This window comes from Myotis yumanensis, unplaced genomic scaffold, assembly GCF_028538775.1.
Source record: "Myotis yumanensis isolate MYYU_CA2020_CCGP unplaced genomic scaffold, mMyoYum1.0.hap1 SCAF_6, whole genome shotgun sequence".
NCBI lineage: Eukaryota > Metazoa > Chordata > Mammalia > Chiroptera > Vespertilionidae > Myotis > Myotis yumanensis.
Genome location: NW_027223757.1, coordinates 95,787,553 through 95,809,106, shown reverse-complemented (window position 1 = coordinate 95,809,106; position 21,554 = coordinate 95,787,553). Strand labels below are relative to the sequence as shown.

At 37.9% G+C, this 21,554-nt stretch overlaps 1 protein-coding gene across 1 annotated transcript in view; it reads right to left on the bottom strand.

Annotated features, from left to right (window-relative positions):
* Positions 1–21,554, bottom strand: part of LOC139012960 (E3 ubiquitin-protein ligase TRIM38-like) — a 150,124-nt gene that overhangs the window by 81,532 nt on the left and 47,038 nt on the right. Inside the window, exons 14-17 of the mRNA XM_070419145.1 lie at positions 17,832–17,852; positions 16,440–16,460; positions 10,395–10,415; positions 6,442–6,462 (exon numbers count right to left, since the gene is read on the bottom strand). Coding sequence (XP_070275246.1) covers positions 6,442–6,462; positions 10,395–10,415; positions 16,440–16,460; positions 17,832–17,852 — 84 coding nt within the window. The remainder of the gene's footprint in view (positions 1–6,441; positions 6,463–10,394; positions 10,416–16,439; positions 16,461–17,831; positions 17,853–21,554) is intronic.

Below are 21,554 nucleotides of genomic sequence, written 5' to 3'. Positions count from 1 at the left end.
ATGTTTTCCCACGAGGTGGGTTTTCTTGTTGTTTTGTTGATGGTTTCTTTTGCTGTGCAGAAGCTTTTTATTTTGATGTAGTCCCATTTGTTCAGTTTCTCTTTAGTTTCAACTGCCCTAGGAGCTGTATCAGTGAAGAAATTATTTTGGCATATGTCTGAGATTTTGTCGCCTTTGTATTCTTCTAGAATTTTTATGGTTTCCTGTCGTACATTTAAGTCCTTTATCCATTTTGAGTTTATTCTTGTGTATGGTGTAAGTTGGTGGTCTAGTTTCATTTTCTTGCATATATCTGTCCAATTTTCCCAACACCATTTGTTGAAGAGACTATCTTGGCTCCATTGTATGTTCATGCCTCCTTTGTCAAAAATTAATTGAGCATATTGGTTCGGGCTAATTTCTGGACTCTCTATTCTATTCCACTGATCTATATGTCTGTTCTTGTGCCAGTACCAGGCAGTTTTGAGAACAGTGGCTTTGTAATACAGCTTGATATCTGGCATTGAGATCCCACCTACTTTGTTCTTTCTCAGGATCATTGCAGCTATTCGGGGTCTTTTTTTATTCCAGATGAATTTTTGGAGAGTTCGTTCTAGATCTTTGAAGAAGGCCATTGGCATTTTAATGGGAAGTGCGTTGAATTTATAGATTGCTTTGGGTAGTATGGACATTTTAATGATGTTGATTCTACCAATCCAAGAACATGGTATGTTCTTCCATCTCTTTATGTCTTCCTCTATCTCTTTTTTCAACGTCCTGTAGTTTTCTGAGTAGAGATCTTTTACCTCTTTAGTTAAGTTTATTCCTAGGTATCTTAATTTTTTTGGTGCAATGGTAAATGGGATTGTTTTTCTAATCTCTCTTTCTGAAAGTTCACTATTGGTGTATAGAAATGCCTCAGATTTCTTGGGGTTAATTTTGTATCCTGCTACATTGCCAAATTCATGTATTAAGTCTAGTAGCTTTTTGATGGAGTCTCTAGGGTTTTGTATGTATAATATCATGTCATCTGCAAATAAGGACAGTTTTACTTCCTCTTTTCCAATTTGGATGCCTTTTATTTCTTCTTCTTGCCTAATTGCAATGGCTAATACTTCCAGTACTATGTTGAACAGGAGTGGTGAGAGTGGGCATCCCTGTCTTGTTCCTGTTCTTAGAGGAAATGGTGTTAGTTTTTGTCCATTGAGTATGATGTTGGCTGTGGGCCTGTCATATATGGCTTTTATTATGTTGAGGTATGATCCTTCTATTCCCACCTTTCTGAGAGTTTTTATCAAAAATGGGTGTTGGATTTTGTCGAATGCTTTTTCTGCATCAATTGATATGACCATGTGGTTTTTTTCTTTCAATTTGTTTATGTGATTTATCACATTTATTGATTTACGGGTGTTGTACCATCCTTGCATCTCTGGGATAAATCCTACTTGGTCACGGTGTATGATCCTTCTGATGTACTGCTGGATCCGATTTGCTAAGATTTTGTTGAGGATTTTGGTATCTATGTTCATGAGGGATATTGGCCTGTAATTCTCTTTCATTGTGATGTCTTTACCTGGTTTTGGTATTAGGGTGATGCTGGCTTCATAGAATGAGCTTGGAAGTGTTCCTTCCTCTTGAATTTTTTGTAGTAGTCTGAGGAGGGTAGGTTTTAGTTCTTCCTTGAATGTTTGGTAAAACTCCCCTGTGAAGCCGTCTGGCCCTGGGCTTTTGTTTGCTGGAAGCTTTCTGATGACTGCTTCAATTTCTTCCATAGTTATTGGCCTATTGAGGTTTTTAGATTCTTCCTGATTGAGTTTTGGAATGTTGTATTTTTCTAGGAATTTGTCCATTTCCTCCAGGTTGTCTAGTTTGTTGGAGTAGAGTTGCCCGTAGTATTGTTTAACAATCATTTGTATTTCTGTGGGGTCTGTTGTTATTTCGCCTCTATCATTTCTGATTTGGTTTATTTGGGACCTCTCTCTTTGCTTCTTGGTGAGCCTGGCTAGGGGTTTGTCAATCTTGTTTATCCTTTCAAAGAACCAGCTCTTGGTTTCATTGATTTTCTGTATTGTTTTTTTTGGTCTCTATTTCATTGATTTCTGCTCTAATCTTTATTATCTCCTTCCTTCTGCTCACTCTGGGGTTTTCTTGTTGTTCTCTTTCTAATTCTTTGAGTTGTAGAGTTAGATGATTAACTACCATTTTTTCTTGTTTTTTGAGATAGGCCTGTAGAGCTATAAACTTCCCTCTCAGGACTGCTTTCATTGTGTCCCAGAGGTTTTGGATTGTTGTGTTTTCATTGTCATTAGTGTCCAGGATGTTTTTAATTTCTTCTTTGATGTCATCGGTAACCCAATCAATATTTAATAACATGCTATTCAGCTTCCAAGTGTTTGAGTATTTTGGGTTGTTTTTATTGTAGTTTATTTCTAACATTATGCCATGGTGGTCTGAGAAGATGCTTTTTATGATTTCAATCTTCTTGAATTTGTGGAGACTTTGCTTGTGACCCAATATGTGGTCTATTTTTGAATAAGTCCCATGAGCACCTGAGAGGAATGTATATTCCGCAGCTGTGGGGTGAAGTGTTCTGAAGGTGTCAATTAAGTCCATCTGATCTAGTGAGTCATTTAGGATTGCTGTTTCTTTGCTGATTGTTTGTCTAGCGGATTTATCCAGTGATGTCAGTGGTGTATTAAAGTCCCCTACTATGATTGTATTGTTGTCAATCTCTCCCCTGATATCTTCCAGAAGTTTTCTTATGTATGTGGGTGCTCCTGCATTGGGTGCATATATGTTTACCAGGGTTATATCTTCTTGTTGTATTGATCCCTTTAGTATTATGAAGTGGCCTTCCTTATCTCTGGTTACGGCCTTCACTTTGAGATGTATTTTGTCAGATATAAGTATTGCTACCCCAGCTTTCTTTTCCTTTCCATTTGCGTGAAAGATATTTTTCCATCCCTTCACTTTCAGTCTGTGTGAGTCCCTTCTAATGAGGTGGGTCTCTTGTAGACAGCAGATGTATGGGTCATGTTTTTTTATCCATTCAGCCACTCGATGTCTTTTATTTGGAGCATTTAGTCCATTTACATTTAAAGTTATTATTGAAAGGTACTTGTTTGTAGCCATTTCTTTTTTTGTGTGTGTGTGGCTGTTTTCTTTCTGAGCTTGATATTTCTTCTTTTTACACCAGTCCCTTTAGCATTTCTTGCATGGCTGGCTTGGTGGTGATAAACTCCCTTAGCCCTTTTTTGTCTGTGAAGCTTCTTATTTCCCCTTCAATTTTGAATGATAGCCTTGCTGGATAGAGTATTCTTGGATTCAGTCCTTTGCTTTCCATCACTTTGTAGATTTCCATCCATTCTTTTCTGGCCTGATGTGTTTCTGTTGAGAAATCATTTGATAATCTAATGGGAGATCCCCTGTATGTTACTTTCCGTCTCTCTCTTGCAGCCTGTAAGATTCTCTCTTTATCCTGAACATTTGCCATGGTAATTATGATGTGTCTTGGTGTGGCTCTTTTCGGGTTCACCTTGTGTGGGACTCTCTGGGCTTGTGTGACTTTTTTCTTCCCCACCTCAGGGAAGTTTTCTGATATTATTTCTTCGAATAGGTTTTCTAATCCATGTTCATCTTTCTGTTGTTCTGGCATCCCTATTATTCTTATGTTGTTTCGTTTCATGTTGTCCCAAAGTTCCCTTAGGCTCTCCTCCTGTCTTTTAATTTTTTTCTCCATTTGCAGTACAGTTTGAGTGTGTTTTGCTTCCTTGTCTTCTAATTCACTAATTCGGTCCTCCGCTTCTCCCAGTCTACTGTTGATACTTTCAATGGTGTTTTTTATTGCAGCTATGTCACTCTTCATTTCTTCTTGGGACTTACTTAAGTTGTTGATTTTTTCATCTGTTTCTTCTAGCTTCTTGCATAAGTAGTTGAGTTTTTCATCTGTTTCTTCTTGCTTCTTGAACATCCGGTGCATGTACTCTAGGAACCTTATTCTGAATTCTTTTTCTGTCATGTTGCATATCTCTGTCTCACTTAGCTGCTTTTCTGGTGAGTCCTCCTTTTCTTTCCTTTGGGGGTTTCTTTGTCTACCCATGTTTGATCTCACTGACATGACTAGTTGTTGAGTCGTTCAGTGGCTGGACCCTGGGTGGCAGTGGCTGCTCCCTGGGTGGCAGTGGCTCCTTGGGCTATGGTTGCTCCTTGGGTGGTTGTGGTAGCAGTGGCTCCTCTGTTGATAGCAGAGCCTCTGGTGTGTCCTGTTCACAGCTGTGGTGGCTCTTCTGGCTGGTGGAGGGAGGCTTCACACACAGCAACTGTTCCCCAGGCAGAGCGTGTGGTGATCAGGAGGCCGCTGTTGCTTGAATCTTTCTGTGGAGGGATGCAGGTCTCCTCTGGGCTCTTGCAGTCACGCTGCTTGCGAGTCGTTGCCTCCGGGTTAGTAGCCGCCGGGTTAGTAGCCGATCTCTGGATGCTGGTAACAGCTACCCAAGATGGCGGGGTCTCGCCGCTGCGCTGGCACCCAGGGGGAGGTTTCAGCCTCAATCTCTAACCATCTGCATTTTTTAGGAGTTCTCTGTCTTTCCTGGCTGCAGACTGTCTCTCAGCTGAACCTCCCCAGCTTGATCGGGCTGATTGTTACCCGTTTCAGCTGCTCGCCCCTATCTGCTCCGGGACAAAGCACCAACACGTCCATCTAAGCCTCCGCCATTTTTTCCTTCTCCAATAAAGTTTTTATTTTAATAAGATCTCTGGTTGCGGTTAAATGTATATGGTCAGTTCTTCTATTGTGGTAGCTGGCCACATAAAACTGCCACAAAGTATGATTCATAGCATCTTGAACTACTGCTCCTATTGGTTATGCAGATTAGGTTCATGGGTACCTCTATCCTCAATGTTTTGTCTCATGGTTCATGCATAACTTTATTGTGTGTGAGCCTGATTTTAAGTCATGCCTGAATAAAGTTTACCATAAGCAATTGAGTGGGAAGGGAGGTGAAGTATTAAATTGCAGTAAAGGCTGGGTGGGGATGAGGAAAGAAGATCTACATTGTATGGCCGCAGACGAGTATGAGGGGAGGACTGCATTGTATGGCCTGGAGCTATATTGGACACAACTTTCAGAGCAGACACTTTAAAAACAGCCACATTTTGCAGTGAAGTAAATCCAAATAATTCTTTTCAGAAACAAAATGTTTTCATACACTGCAAGGACAGGACGACCTAAGAAATAATAATAGGGCAAACCCAGTAACAAATGAAGATGATAAAAATATGTTGAAATCTTACCAATACCTGAAAAAAATGATGTACATGTGTGTGGTGGAGTAAGGAAGATGATCCTTGAGAGTTGAAAAAGGAACACTTCCTCTGTGATTAACTACATGTATCTTCCACTTTTTCAGACTAAATGGCATAAGTGCACATACCTGTTTCAGGCACTTAAAGTGTAATGCAGAAGCCTGTATATCATAAAGCACCCTGTTATCAACACCTGTATCTATATCAGTCATCATATGAATGAATCCTGCTCATGAACATAAGAAATTCTCTTCCCAAATTCCATTGTATCTCTAAACTAAAACATAAATGAAATATAACCTTAGAAAAAAGGATATAAAGCTTTTAATGACTCTATCAGGCCTCCATGAAAAAACCTTTGGGAAATATGCAATGACAAATAGCTTTTCAAATCATCCACTTTCACAATTCTGAGCTAAAGATACATCTCTCATAAACTTTCCTTAAGATGTAACATACTTTTTCAACCATAAAAAAATCTCTTGCAATGCTGCGAATTAATACCTAAGCTAATAAAATGCAAAAGAATAAAGAACATTTAATGTAATTGGAAAGGAAAAGGCTAGAAACTATTCCATAAATTATCTGTGCAATGGGTAATATGATCACCAGGGAGGTAAAATAGGGTCCTTAAAGTCACACTTTGTCATTGAATGACATCAGAGCCTAGAACATGTTTCCGGGACAGTGGAGGGGTCAAATGCACTCATTGCATATGGAATCTTTTCTCATTGCTCAGTTTACTTAAGATGGCCCCCTCAACTTGTAAAAAATGCCTGAGGTCCTACTTTAATGGGTATTTTACATACAGTATATAAAGAGTGGTGATCATGTGCCTGTTAGCAAAACCCTCTTCACCTCACAAGATTCACAGTAAATATGTCAATTTTCTGGAAAGCAGAAAATGCCAAAGTTTAAAGGGAAGGTACAGTATGAGATGAAAAAGGGAAGAAACTGGTAAGGATTGAAGTTATGGAAAATAAATAGATGGAACTTCGCATGTGAGAAGGATACAGACAAAAATAATTTAGGAAAAAAGAGTAGACTATCGAAAAAAAAGGTGAGCAATGAATGTCAAGACAGGAAAAGGCAGATAATGCTAAGACATCACATTGTTTTTAAAGGTTTGGCAATTAAGGATTGTGAGAAATAACTTACGACGATTTTCCTGAAGTTTTTCTGAAAAATAAAAGTGAAATTGTAAATATCATGGGAAACAAATATGAATAAAATTCAATTTCTTCTACAAAATGCATGGACAATCAAGCCTTTCATGTTGCAAAGTAACATGCAAAACACACATGTAGGAACAGTGGCTCAAAGCTATTATTTGCTCAGAGATAATTGTTCCAAAATTAAAAGCGAGGAAAGGTCTGAATATAGCGAATTAAGCAAAAATAAATTAGAAATACAGTTCTGTTAGTTACCTTATAAAACATTCCTAATTTAATTTGAAGATTTTATAATTTTTGGGTGGTTGTTCTCTATTAAAAGTTCTTTGGGACTAAATATATTATGGGGGTGGGAGGCTAGAGCAAATATATGGTTGTTTGCTAAATAATATAATAATTAATATATAAAAAATATTAAGAGAATATTATTATTCTCTGATTATCTCAACTTTAACATACCTTTGAAACTGCTTGTTTTTATGTGTCATATTTCCAATAGCCCTGTTGTATCTTATATATAGTTGAAAAATAGATTGAGTTGGACAATATTGAACCAGATTTTCTGGAGGAATTCTGGGTCAGGTTAGTAGGCATCTAGGACAATTGCAAAGTAATGAATTGGCCAATCAATAAAAAGGCAGGAAATGTAGGGCACATCAGAAAGCAGTCACTTTAAGGTGTTTGGGAGTAAAGAGATATTGGAGAAAATTTACGCAATATCTTCAGAATTTTATCTGAAAAATGGAAAAGAATAACTAATGAGGGAATGGGGGGAAATAGGGCGATAAGGGCACATACTTAATATCATAATGAATAAAAGTTATGAAAAGAAATAAATACAATAACAGAGAAAAAATTAAAGCAAATTATATGAGAAACAAAAAATTCAATAATATTGAAATCTTCTCATGTAAACTTAAACTTCAGTTGCAGATACAAAACAAATCTCATACATATATACACAGATACATGCACCCTTGTCTGAAAGTAGAAAGAGACTGAAAGCTCACAATTGAGGTAATTAAACAGGGAAAAATGAAAAATCCTCTGAATTGAAGAACTTATGTGAATGTTAATTCAGGTAATTACCTTAAACATTTTTATGATCCCTTTTGAGATTATTTAGTGTTTATTATTGATATTGTATCTCTATTGTTCTTTAAAAATTTTTGAAAATTAAATTTATTGGGATGATGTTGGTTAATAAAATTAAGTGGAACTAACAGGGCAGTGCTATGATACATCACCTGCGTATGACATTGTGGGCTTACCACCCAAAGTCAAATCTTGTTCTTGGCCAGATATTTCACCTCCTTTATCCTGTGCTTTCCACCTCTTCCCTGTGTGTCTATTATTACTGTTTTGTTTTACGCTTTATTTTTGAGAGTTTTACAGATGTCCGTTTTGTTGTCCTATCGCCCCCCTCAGACCCTTCTTCCACCGCCTCACACCATGTCTCAAGACACTATTTTCTCTGTCTATGGGCTATGTATATACGCATTTAAGTTTCTGGGTTAAACTTTCCAGGCCACCTTTACCCACACACCCACCGGCATGCCTCAGATAATCCTCAGTCTGTTCCATGCTTTCTTGTCTCTGTGAGGGTTTGTTTGATTGATTTGTGTGCTCACTTTGTACTTTCAGTTCCATATGCTACTTATGAGGAAAATCATGTTTCTTGGCTTTTTCTGCTCAGCATAATATTCCCAACATCCATCCGTATTGTCCCAAATGGCAGTATTTCATCACCCAGGAGGACACAAATGGCCAGCAGGTATTTGAAAAGATCCTGAAATGCACTAGCGATTAGGGAAATGCAAATCAAACCTACCAGGAGATATCACCTCACACCTGTTAGAGTGGCAGTTATCAACAAGACTAGTAATAACAAGTGTTGCAGAGGTTGTGGAGGAAAGGGAAGCCTCATTTACTGCTGGTGGGAATGTGAATTGGTACAGACTCTGGGGAAAACAGTATGGAGGTTCCTCAAACCTGAAGCATAGGGATCCCATATGACCCAGCAACACCTTCAATGGATACCTACGCCCCACAATCTGAAAAATATTTCTTCCCAATGATATATGCACTCTATGATCACTGTAGCATTAATCTCAGTGGAAAGGATGATTGAAGCAATCCCACTGTCCATCCATACATGCTTGGATAAAGAACTAGTGGTACCTATATACAATAGGATATTACTTACCCACAAGAATAAGGTTTTTATTTTAATAAGATCTCTGGTTGCGGTTAAATGTATATGGTCAGTTCTTCTATTGTGGTAGGTGGCCGTATAAAACTGCCACAAAGTATGATTCATAGAATCTTGAACTACTGCTCCTATTGGTTATGCAGATTAGGTTATTGGGTACCTCTATCCTCAATGTTGTGTCTCATGGTTCATACATAACTTTATTGTTTGTGAGCCTGATTTTAAGTCATGCCTGAAATAGGTTTACCATAAGCAGTAAGAGGGAAGGGAGGTGAAGTATTAAATTGCAGTAATGGCTGGGTGGGGATGAGGAAGGGAACATCTACATTGTATGGCTGCAGATGAGTACCAGGGGAGGTCTGCATTGTATGGCCTGGAGCTATATTGGACACAACTTTCAGAACAGACACTTTAAAAACAGCCACATTTTGCAGTGAATTATTTCCTAAAATTTCTTGTCAGAAACGAAATATTTTCATACATTGTAAGGACAGGACCACCTGACAAATAATAATAAGGGAAACCCAGTAAAAAATGAAGATGAGAAAAATATGTTGAAATCTTTCCAATACCTGAAAAAAATAATATACATGTGTTTGGTGGAGTAAGAAAGATGATCCTTGAGAGTTGAAAAAGGAACACTTCCTCTGTGATAAACTATATCAATCTTCCACTTTTTCAGCCTAAATGGCATATGTGCACGTACCTGAGGCAGGCACTTAAAGTGTGATGCAGAAGCCTGTATATAGTAAAAGCACCCTGCTATCAACCCCTGTATCTATATCAGTCATCACATGTGAGAATCCTGCTCATAATTGCAAGGAATTCTCTTCCCAAATTCCATTGTATCTCTAAACTAAAACATAATTGAAATATAAAGGACATAAAGCGTTTAATGACTCTATCAGGCCTTCATGAAAAACCTCTGGGACTTATGCTATGACAAATAGCTTTTCATATCATCCACTTGCACAATTCTGAGCTAAAGGTACATCTCACATAAACTTTCCTTAAGATGTAATATACTTTTTCAACCATAAAAAAATCTCTTGCAATGCTGCGAATTAATTCCTAAGCTAATGAAATGCAAAAGAATAAAGAACATGTAATGTAATTGGAAAGGAAAAGGCTAGAAACTTTTGTATAAATTATCTGTGCAATGGGTAATATGATCACTAGGGAGGTGAAATAGTGGTCCTTGAAGTCACACTTTGTCAATGAATGACATCAGAGCCTAGAACATGTTTCCAGGACAGTGGACGGGTCAAATGCACTCATTGCATATGGAATTTTCTCTCATTGCTCAGTTTACTTAAGATGGCCCCCTGACCTTGTAAAAAATGCCTAAGGTCCTATTTTAATGGGTATTTTACATACAGTATATAAAGAGTGGAAATCATGTGCCTTTTAGCACAATCTCCTTCACCTCACAAGATTCACAGTAAATATGGCAGGTTTCTGGAAAGCAGAAAATGCCAAAGTTTAAAGGGAAGGTACAGTATGAGATGGAAAAGGGAAGAAACTAGGAAGGATGGAAGTTATGGAAAATAAATAGATGGAACTTTACATGTGAGAAGGATACAGACAAAAATATTTGATAAGAAAGTGGTAGATTTTAGAAAAAAAGGTGAGCCATTGAATTTCAAGAGGGAAAAAGGCAGATAATGCTAAACACATTACATTGTTTTTAAAGGTTTGGCAATTAAGGATTGTCAGAAATAACTTACCAAGTTCTTCCTGAATTTTTTCTGAAAAATAAACGTGAAATTTTAAATATCATGGGAAAAAATATGAATAAAATTCAATTTCTTCAACAACATGCATGGAACATCAAGGCTTTCATGTTGCAGAGGAACATGCAAAACACAAATGTAGGAACAGTGGCTGAAAGCTCTCATTTGCTCAGAGATAATTGTTCCAAAATTAAAAGGGAGGAAAGGTATGAATATAGTGAATTAAGCAAAAATAAATTAGAAATACTGTTCTGTTAGTTACCTTATAAAACATTCCTAATTTAATTTGAAGATTTTTGGGAGGTTGCTCTCTAAAGTTCTTGGGGACTAAATATATTATGGTGGGGGCCAAAGATAAATATATAGTTGTTTGCAAAATAATATAATAATTAATAAATAAAAATATTAAGAGAATATTATTATTCTCTGATTATCTCAACTTTAACCTACTTTTGAGCCTGCCAGTTGTTACATCTCATATTTACAGTAGCCCTGTTGTACCTTATATATAGTTGAAAAATAGATTGAGTTGGGCAATATTAAACCAGATGTCCTGGAAGAATTCTGGGTCAGGTGAGTAGGCATCTAGGACAATTGTAAAGTAATGAATTGGGCAATCAAGAAAAAGGCAGGGCATTGCAATTAGGCAAGAAGAAGAAATAAAAGGCATCCAAATTGGAAAAGAGGAAGTAAAACTGTCCTTATTTGCAGATGACATGATATTATACATACAAAACCCAAGAGACTCCATCCAAAAGCTACTAGACTTAATACATGAATTTGGCAATGTAGCAGGATACAAAATTAACCCCAAGAAATCTGAGGCATTTCTATACACCAATAGTGAACTTTCAGAAAGAGAGATTAGAAAAACAATCCCATTTACCATAGCACCAAAAAAATTAAGATACCTAGGATTAAACTTAACTAAAGAGGTTAAAGATCTCTACTCAGAAAACTACAGGACGTTGAAAAAAGAGATAGAGGAAGACATAAAGAGATGGAAGAACATACCATGTTCTTGGATTGGTAGAATCAACATCATTAAAATGTCCATACTACCCAAAGCAATCTATAAATTCAATGCACTTCCCATTAAAATGCCAATGGCCTTCTTCAAAGATCTAGAATGAACTCTCCAAAAATTCATCTGGAATAAAAAAAGACCCCGAATAGCTGCAACGATCCTGAGAAAGAACAAAGTAGGTGGGATCTCAATGCCAGATATCAAGCTGTATTACAAAGCCACTGTTCTCAAAACTGCCTGGTACTGGCACAAGAACAGACATATAGATCAGTGGAATAGAATAGAGAGCCCAGAAATTAGCCCGAACCAATATGCTCAATTAATTTTTGACAAAGGAGGCATGAACATACAATGGAGCCAAGATAGTCTCTTCAACAAATGGTGTTGGGAAAATTGGACAGATATATGCAAGAAAATGAAACTAGACCACCAACTTACACCATACACAAGAATAAACTCAAAATGGATAAAGGACTTAAATGTACGACAGGAAACCATAAAAATTCTAGAAGAATACAAAGGCAACAAAATCTCAGACATATGCCAAAACAATTTCTTCACTGATACAGCTCCTAGGGCAGTTGAAACTAAAGAGAAACTGAACAAATGGGACTACATCAAAATAAAAAGCTTCTGCACAGCAAAAGAAACCATCAACAAAACAACAAGAAAACCCACCTCGTGGGAAAACATATTTGCCAATGTCATATCTGATAAGGGCTTAATCTCCAAAATTTACAGGGAACTCATACAACTTAACAAAAAGAAGATAAGCAATCCAATCAAAAAATGGGCAAAGGATCTAAATAGACACCTTTCAAAAGAGGACATTCAGAAAGCCAAGAGACATATGAAAACATGCTCAAAGTCACTAATCATCCGAGAGATGCAAATCAAAACAACAATGAGGTACCATCTCACACCTGTCAGAATGGCCATCATCAACAAATCAACAAACGACAAGTGCTGGAGAGGATGTGGAGAAAAAGGAACACTTGTGCACTGCTGGTGGGAATGCAGACTGGTGCAGCCACTATGGAAGGCAGTATGGAGGTTCCTCAAAAAATTGGAAATGGAACTCCCATTTGACCCTGTGATCCCACTTCTAGGAATATATCCCAAGAAGCCATAAACACCAATCAGAAAGGATATATGCACCCAGATGTTCATAGCAGCACAATTCACCATAGCTAAGATCTGGAAACAGCCTAAGTGCCCATCAGTAGATGAATGGATTAGAAAACAGTGGTACATCTACAGGATGGAATACTATGCTGCTGTTAAAAAGAAGGAACTCTTACCATTTGCAACAGCATGGATGGAACTGGAGAGCATTATGCTAAGTGAAACAAGCCAGTCAATGAAGGAAAAATACTACATGATCTCACTCATTCATGGATAATAAAGACCATTACAAACTTTTGAACAATAATAGATACAGAGGCAGAGCTGCCTCAAACTGATTGTCAAACTGCAGTGGGAAGGCCAGGGAGGGTTGGGGGGGAGGAGAGAGGGGATTAAGAGATCAACCGAAGGACTTGTATGCACCCATATAACCATAACTAATGGACATAAGACACTGGGGGGTAAGGGAGGGCAGGGGTTGTCAAGGGCGGGGGGGAAAAAAGACACTTATGTAATACCCTTTGTAATACTTTAAGCGAAAAATAAAAAAAATAAATAAAAAAAAATAAAAAAAATAAAAAAAACCAAAAAACAAAAAAGAAAAAAAAAAAGGCAGGAAATTTGGACACTTCAGAAAGCAGTCACTTTAAGGTGTTTGGGAGTAAAAAGATATTAGAGAAAATTTGCGCAATATCTTCAGAATTTTTTCTGAAAAATGGAAAGGAATAACTAATGAGGAAACGGGGGGGAATATGGTGATAAGGGCACATATTTAATGCCATAATGAATAAAAATTATGAAAGGAATTAAATAATATAAAAGAGAAAAAATTAATGTAAATTATATGAGAAACAAAAAATTCAATAATATTGAAAGCTACATATGTAAACTTAAATTTGGTTGTATTTACAAAAAAATACAAACACATACATATACAGTTACCTGCACAGGTGTCTACACATAGATAGTGGCTGAAAGCTCTCCTTTGAGGTAATTAAATAAGGAAAAATGAAGTAATTCTCTGAATTGAAGAAATTATGTGAATGTTAATTCAGATAATTACCGTAAAATTTTTTTCATCCCTTTTGAGATTATTTACTTTTTATTATAAACATTGTATCTCTATTCTTCTTTTAAAATTTTTGAAAATTAAACTTATTGGGATGATGTTGGCTAATAAAATTATGTGGAACTAACAGTGCAGTGCTATGATACATCACCTGTGTATGACATTGTGGGCTTACCACTCAAAGTCAAATCTTGTTCCTTGGCCAGATATTTCACCTCCTTTATCCTGTGCTACCCACCCCTTCCCTGTGTGTCTATTATTACAGTTTTGTTTTACGCTTTATTGTTGAAAGTACTACAGATGTCCTGTTTTTTGTCCTATTGCCCCCCTATACCCTTCTTCAACCACCCCACACCAGGTCTTCAAGACACTATTTTCTGTGTCCATGGTGTTACAGTAATAAGTTTAGTTAGTATAAGATAGTATAATCAAATTTCATTTATTTATTACAGTGAATTTTAAACTTTACTTAGAAGTGAAACTTAACTTGTGTGTGTGTGTGTGAGAGACCCTGATAAGTAACTTGTAATGCCCTGCAAGCTAACTCCTGACCAATAACTCCCAGCATGTTAACTCCTGATAAGAAACTTGCAACCTCCTGCGTGTGCATCCTGATAAGCCCAGAAGGCCACCGGAACACACTGGCAAGAGACACTGAAGAAGCCTGTTATAGTAATAAGTTTAGTTAGCATAAAGTAAACTCCATTTTTGTATTAGCAATAAGTTAGCATAAAGTAGACTCACTTTGTATTAGCATAAGTTAGCATAAGTAGACCCCATTTTATTCTTAAACCAAAACTTGTAAACAACTCCAAAAATAAGATGTATGTATGATTGATAAGCTGTGAACATGGTCACAACTTTCCTGCCTGAGTGTATACCTAGATAACAGGGCGGCACCCGTGTATGGCACCCGATATGAGACACTGAAGACACCCAGCTTCAAGGATTTAAGGAGAGCAAATCTGCTGAGGTTCAGACGCTTGTCTGCCCTCCACAGACAGGACGCTCTCCTCCCCCCTGGAAACTGCCGACTGGGAAACTACCATCCTTGCTCTGCCTGAGCCCAAACTGCCAGAGGCGCCTCTCTTCGAGTCAAGAGACCGAGCTCATTGCTGCAGCGTATTTTTGACGACCTCCGTGTGTCTCCTCTGTCGGCGAGTGTCTCCGGGTGGCCTGCCAAGGACTGAAACCCATCAGCTCTCTGGTAAATAAACCTGTGTGATTCCTTGCATTGTTTATCTCCTGTGTCTCTCTCTCTCTTCTTAGTTTTTGGTTAAGCTCGGCCATATTAATTAATAGTAAGTACCTTCTGACGTTTGTATTGGTATATCCAAATGAAACGAATTGGGTCACCTGTGCTTACGTTCCTATAGATAATTGGAACACATGGGCTATGTATATAACCATTTAAGTCCTTCGGTTAATCTTTCCACCCCCCCTTCCACACACCCACCCCAATGACTCTGAGAATCTTTAGTCTGTTCCATGCTTTCATGTCTCTGTGACGTTTTGTTTCATTGATTTCTTTGCTCATTTTGTGCTTAAGTTCCATATGCTGCATATGAGTGAAAACATATGTTTCTTGCTTGTCTGCTCAGCATAATATTCCCAATATCCATTCCTGTTGTCACAAATAGCAGTATTTCATCGCCTAAGAAGATAAAAATGGCCAGCCGGTATTTGAATAGATCCTGAACTGTACTAGCGATTAGGGAAATGCAAATCAAACCTACCAGGAGATACCACCTCACACCTGTTAGAGTGGCAGTTATCAACAAGACTAGTAATAACAAGTGTTGCAGAGGCTGTGGAGGAAAGGGAAGCCTCATTTACAGCTGGTGGGAATGTGAACTGGTACAGCCACTGGGGAAAACACTGTGGAGGTTCCACAAACATGAAGCATAGGGATCCCATATGACCCAGCAACACTTTCTATGGGTACCTATGCCCCACAATCTGAAAAATACTTCTTCCCAATGATATATGCACTCCTATGATCACTGTAGCATTAGTCATAGTGGACAAGACCTAGAAGCAAGCCACAGTCCTCCCATATATGCTCGGATAATGAAGAAGTGGTACCTATATACACTGGGATACTACTCAGCCATTAGAATAAGGATTTCATTTTAATATTATTTCTGGTTGTGGTTAAATATATATAGTCAGTTCTTCTATTGTGGTAGCTGGCCATATTAAACTGCCACAAACAATGATTAATAGAATCTTGAACTACTGCTCCTATTAGTTATACAGATTAGGATAATGGGTACCTCTATCAGCAATTTTTTGTCTCATGGTTCATACATAACTATTTTGTATGTGAACCTGATTTTAACTCATGCCTGAATACAGTTTACCATAAGCAATGCAGAGGCAAGGGAGGTGAAGTATTAAATTGCAGTAATGGCTGCCTAAGTTTGGGGGAGGGGAGATCGACATTGTATAGCTGGAGACAGGTATGAGGGGAGGTCTACATTGTATGGACTGGAGCTATTTTGGACACAACTTTCAGATCAGACACTTTAAAAATAACAAAATTTTGCAGGGAAGTAATTCCTAAAATTTTCTTGTCAAAAACGAAATATATTCATAAATTGCAAGGACAGGACCATCAGAGAAATAATAATGGAGGAAATTGAGTCACAAATGAAGATGGTAAAAATACGTTGAAATCTTAACAATTCCTGAAAAAAAAAATGATGTACATGTTTTTGGTGGAATAAGGAAGATGATCCTTGAGAGTTGAAAACAAATGCAAAATAAATACATGACAATGTGTAAGTGGAACGTGAAATCCATTCATGGGACTTGCCTTTATCCAGGTCACCCGTATCTGAAAGAGTGAAAGAAAGAAAGAAACCAATCAAAAATGATGTAGACCCAATGTCAGGAAGAGAAGAGGACGCTAATTTGAAACTCTTCTGTATATTATTCTTTTATGGAATCTGACCCACATTTCTAAGAGGTGAAGCCAAAGTATCCTAAGTCCAAGCAACCCCTGAGAGCCAGTGTCACCTCCATCTCCATGCCCATTGCTTCAAAAGCAATGAGATGGCAGAGGAAAATATGACAGCCCTAAAGGAGCACTTCCTCTGGGATAAACTATATCAATCTTTGGTCTTGCTTCAGATCTCCCACTTTTTCAGACTAAATGGCATAAGTGCACATACCTGAGGCAGGTACTTAAAGTGTGATGCAGAAGCCTGTATATAGTAAAAGCACCCTGCTATCAACACCTATATCTATATCAGTCATCATATGAATCCTGCTCATGATCATAAGGAACTCTCTTCCCAAATTCCATTGTATCTCTCAACTAAAACATACCTGAAATATAACATTAGGAAAAAAGGACAGAAAGCGCTTAATGATTCTATCAGGGCTCCATGAATAAACCTTTGGGGATCATGCTCTGACAAGTAGGTTCTCACGTCATCCACATAGAAGATTCTGAGCTAAAGATACATCTCACATAAACTTTCCTTAAGATGTAACATACTTTTGCAAACATAAAAAATCTTTAGCAATGTTGTGAATCAATACCTGAGTGAACAAAAATGCAAAAGAATAAATAACATTTAATTTAATTTAATTAGAACGAAAAAGGCCAGAAAAGATTGTATAAATTACCTGTGGAATGGGTAATATGGTCACCGGGGAGGTGAAACAGTGGGCCTTAAGGTCACACTCCATCAAAGAATGACATCAGAACTTAGAAAATGTGTGCCAGCTCAGTAGAGGGAGCAGCTGCACTCATCGAATTTGGAATCTTCATTCATAGCTCTGTTTACTTAAAATGGCCGACTGACCTTGTAAAAAGTGGCAGAGGTCCTAATTTAATGAATATTTTACAGACAGTATATAAGGAGTGGAAATACTATGCCTGTTAGGATAATCCTCTTCACCTCATGAGATTCACAGTAAATATGGCAATTTTCTGGGAAGCAGAAGATGCCAAAGTTTAAAGGGAAATACAGGTATCAGATGGAAAAGGGAAGAAACTGGGAAGGATGGAAGTTATGAAAAATAGATAGATAGAACTTAATATGCTATCAATATACAGACCAAAATAATTGAGGTAAAAAAGTAGACTAACGAAAGAAAGGTGAGCCAATGAATGTCAAAAGGGAAAAAGGCTGATAATGCTAAGACATCACCTTGTTTTTAAAGGTTTGGCAATGAAGGATTGTCAGAAATAACTTACAACGATTCTCCTGAAGTTTTTCTGAAAAATAAAAGTGAAATTGTAAATATCATGGGAAACAAATATGAATAAAATTCAGTTTCTTCTACAACATGCACGAAACATCAAGCCTTTCATGTTGCAGAGTAACATGCAACACACACATGTAGGAACAGTGGCTGAAAGCTCTCATTGCTCAAAGATAATTGTTCCAAAATTAAAAGGAAGGAAAGGTCTGAATATAGTGAATTAAGCAATAAAAAAATTAGAAATACAGTTCTGTTAGTTACCTTATAAAACATTCCCAATTTAATTTGAAGATTTTATAATTTTGGGGGGGTTGTTCTCTATTAAAAGTTCTTTGGGACTAAATATGTTATGGGGGGCAAAAGTAAATGAATAGTTGTTTGCTAAATAATATAATAATTAATAAATAAAAAATATTAAAAGAATATTATTATTCTCTGATTATCTCAACTTTAACCGACTTTTGAACCTGCCTGTTGTTTCATCTCATATTTACAATAGCCCTGATGTATCTTATATAAAGTTGAAAAATTGATTGAGTTGGACAATATTGAACCAGATTTTCTGGAGGAATTCTGGGTCAGGTTAGTAGGTCTTTAGGACAATTGCAAAGTAATGAATTGGCCAATCAATAAAAAGGCAGGAAATGTAGGACACATCAAAAAGCAGTCACTTTAAGGTGTTTGGGAGTAAAGAGATATTGGAGAAAATTTATGTGATATCTTCAGAATTTTTCTGAAAAATTGAAAGGAATAACTATTGAGAAAATGGGAGGCAATATGAAGATGAGGGCACATATTTAATACCATAATGAATAAAAATTATGAAAAGAAATTAATAAAATAAAAGAGAAAAAATTAATGCAAATTATATGAGAAACAAAAAATTCAATAATATTTAAAAGTACTTATGTAAACTTAAACTTCAGTTGCAGATACAAAACAAATTCTAATACATATATACACAGATGCATGCACACTTGTCTACACTTGGACAGAGACCTCATGCTCACAGTTGAGGTAATTAAACAGGGAAAAGTGAATGAATTCTCTGAATTGAGGAAATTATGTGAATGTTAATTCAGGTAATTACCTTAAAAATTTTTATGATCCCTTTGGGCTTTTTTAGTATTTATTATTAATATTGTATCTCTATGGTTCTTTTAAAATTTTTAAAATTTAAATTTATTGGGATGATGTTGGTTAATAAAATTAAGTGGAACTAACAGGGCAGTGCTATGATACATCACCTGCGTATGACATTGTGGGCTTACCACCCAAAGTCAAATCTGGTTCCTTGGCCATATATTTCACCTCCTTTATCCTGTCCTACGCACCCCTTCCCTGTGTGTCTTTTATTACTGTTTTGCTTTACTCTTTATTGTTGAGAGTACTACAGATGTCCTTTTTGTTGTCCTATTGCCCCCCTAGACCCTTCTTCCACCGCCCCACACCAGGTCTTCAAGACACTATTTTCTGTGTCCATGGGCTATGTATATTCGCATTTAAGTTCTTTGGTTAATCTTTCCACCCCTGTCCCCACTGACCCCCCCGCATGCCTCTGAGATTCCTCAATCTGTTCCATGCTTTCCTGTCTCTGTGAGGGTTTGTTTGATTGATTTGTGTGCTCATTTTGTGCTTTCAGTTCCATATGCCACGTATAAGTAAAATCATATGTTTCTTGACTTTGTCTGCTCAGCATTATATTCCCAAGATCCATCCTTGTTGTCCCAAATGGCAGTATTTCATAGCCCAGGAAGACACAAATGGCCAGCAGGTATTTGAAAAGATCCTGAAATGCACTAGCGATTAGGGAAATGCAAATCAAACCTACCAGGAGACACCACCTCACACCTGTTAGAGTGGCAGTTATCAACAAGACTAGTAATAACAAGTGTTGCAGTGGTTGTGGAGGAAAGGGAAGCCTCATTTACTGTTGGTGGGAATGTGAATTGGTACAGACACTGGGGAAAACAGTATGGAGGTTCCTCAAACCTGAAGCATAGGGATCCCATATGACCCAGCAACACCTTCTATGGATACCTATGCCCCACAATCTGAAAAATTTTCGTTCCCAATGATATATGCACTTGAAAGGACAGAACGGGACTGATAGAGGTGTGTTCCTAACACCTCTTCAAGCAAAAGCCATAGAATGTATCAGTTACTCAGCCTGCCCTTATCTCAGCCAATAGAAACGCAAGGAAACTAGCCCAAGGCCAACAATATGCTAGAGACCTCCTGTCTTTGTGTAACCAGATCCTAGCTGCACCCTACCCCTGCATCACTAGCCCCCGGCCCTCACTCAACCAACCAGAATTGGCCAAGTCAGTGGTCTTAGTGAGCTCTCACCCGCCCTTCTGTGAACCGGAGCCCTATAAAATCTTTGTTCTTCCAAGACTCCGGGCCCTCTTGCATCCAGTAATGGAGTCAGAGAGACCAAGCTAGCTTGAATAAAAGACTTTATGCTTTTGGATTGGACTCGGCCCTCCCTGGTGGTTCTGTGGAGGTCTTGAAATCTGGGCATAACATTTGGGGGCTCGTGCGGACCCCCAAGACCCACGAGGGACCCTGATGCAGAGAGTCTGACTGACCACGGTAGGTGTCTGTGTTTTGTGTATTCTGTTCTGTGTGTTATATGTCCTGTCCTGTGTTGTGTGTTCTGTCCTGTGTGAGCTAATTTCTGAGGGACATGGAATCCCCTCGTTCTGTAATGCCCGAAGCGGTCTAGGTGGACTCACTGCTGAAGGACCACGGGTGGGGGAGTCGGAAGACGTTCCTCTCTCTTTTCAGGAGGGACGCGGAATCCCCTCACTTCAGGAGGGAAGCGGGATCCCCTCACTTCAGGAGGGAAGCAGAATCCCCTCACAAGAATCTGAGACAAGTCGGGTCGCTCCTGCTGTTCGGTTTTGTTTCTGCGGAGTCGGAAGGTTTGCTTTTGAGGCTATTTGGTTGTCTGTTTTTGTGTTTTTCTGTATTATTATGATTGATCATTTCAAAGAGTTTAGGGGAGTCTATAGAGCTCCCTCAGGAATTGGGAAATTGTTAGGAATTGGATGGATTGTTTAAACTCTGAATAAATGTCTGGTGAAAGTGTGTGAGTGTGGAGGGAGGGGGCCTGCCCTCTCCTCTCCTTTATTTGGCTCCTCAACTTCGGTCAGGAGGGCATCTGAGTGAGGATCTGTGAAAACAGGTCACCTCCCCCCCCCACCTTGTCTGTCTCTCGTCACAGATCATCATGGGGTTGGGACAAAGATTGTTTGTGTGGGACTAGCCAATTTACTACAGAGAAGGGGGACTGGAACTGGTCTGTGTAAAGCAAAAGCTACTTTGTGCTGTCTGTTTGTACACATGAGGAAAAACCCTGCTTTAAGGGGAAGACAGTAGAGAACTTTTAATTGCTTTACTCTGAGGTATAATCTTGCTGTATCAGGTTAAAATTTTAAAAATCTAGGATTAATTTAAAGGTATAAGGTTGCAACCCAAAGAAGTTTAACAAAGGCTGGCTAGGTTCCAAGATTGCTTAGTTCTGAGATTGCTTATAAAAAAGCAAGAAAGAAGTCTTTTCAAGTTGACTATTTGCCTAGCAAATTAACAAAGTAGCACATTTCAAAGAACTTGTTATTCATGGTTTTCTTATCTCTTTGTTGGACAGCTCCGCAGGATGGAGAGATTTACTGCCTGTGACTGTATTTTGTTTAACTTGCTGTTTTCAATT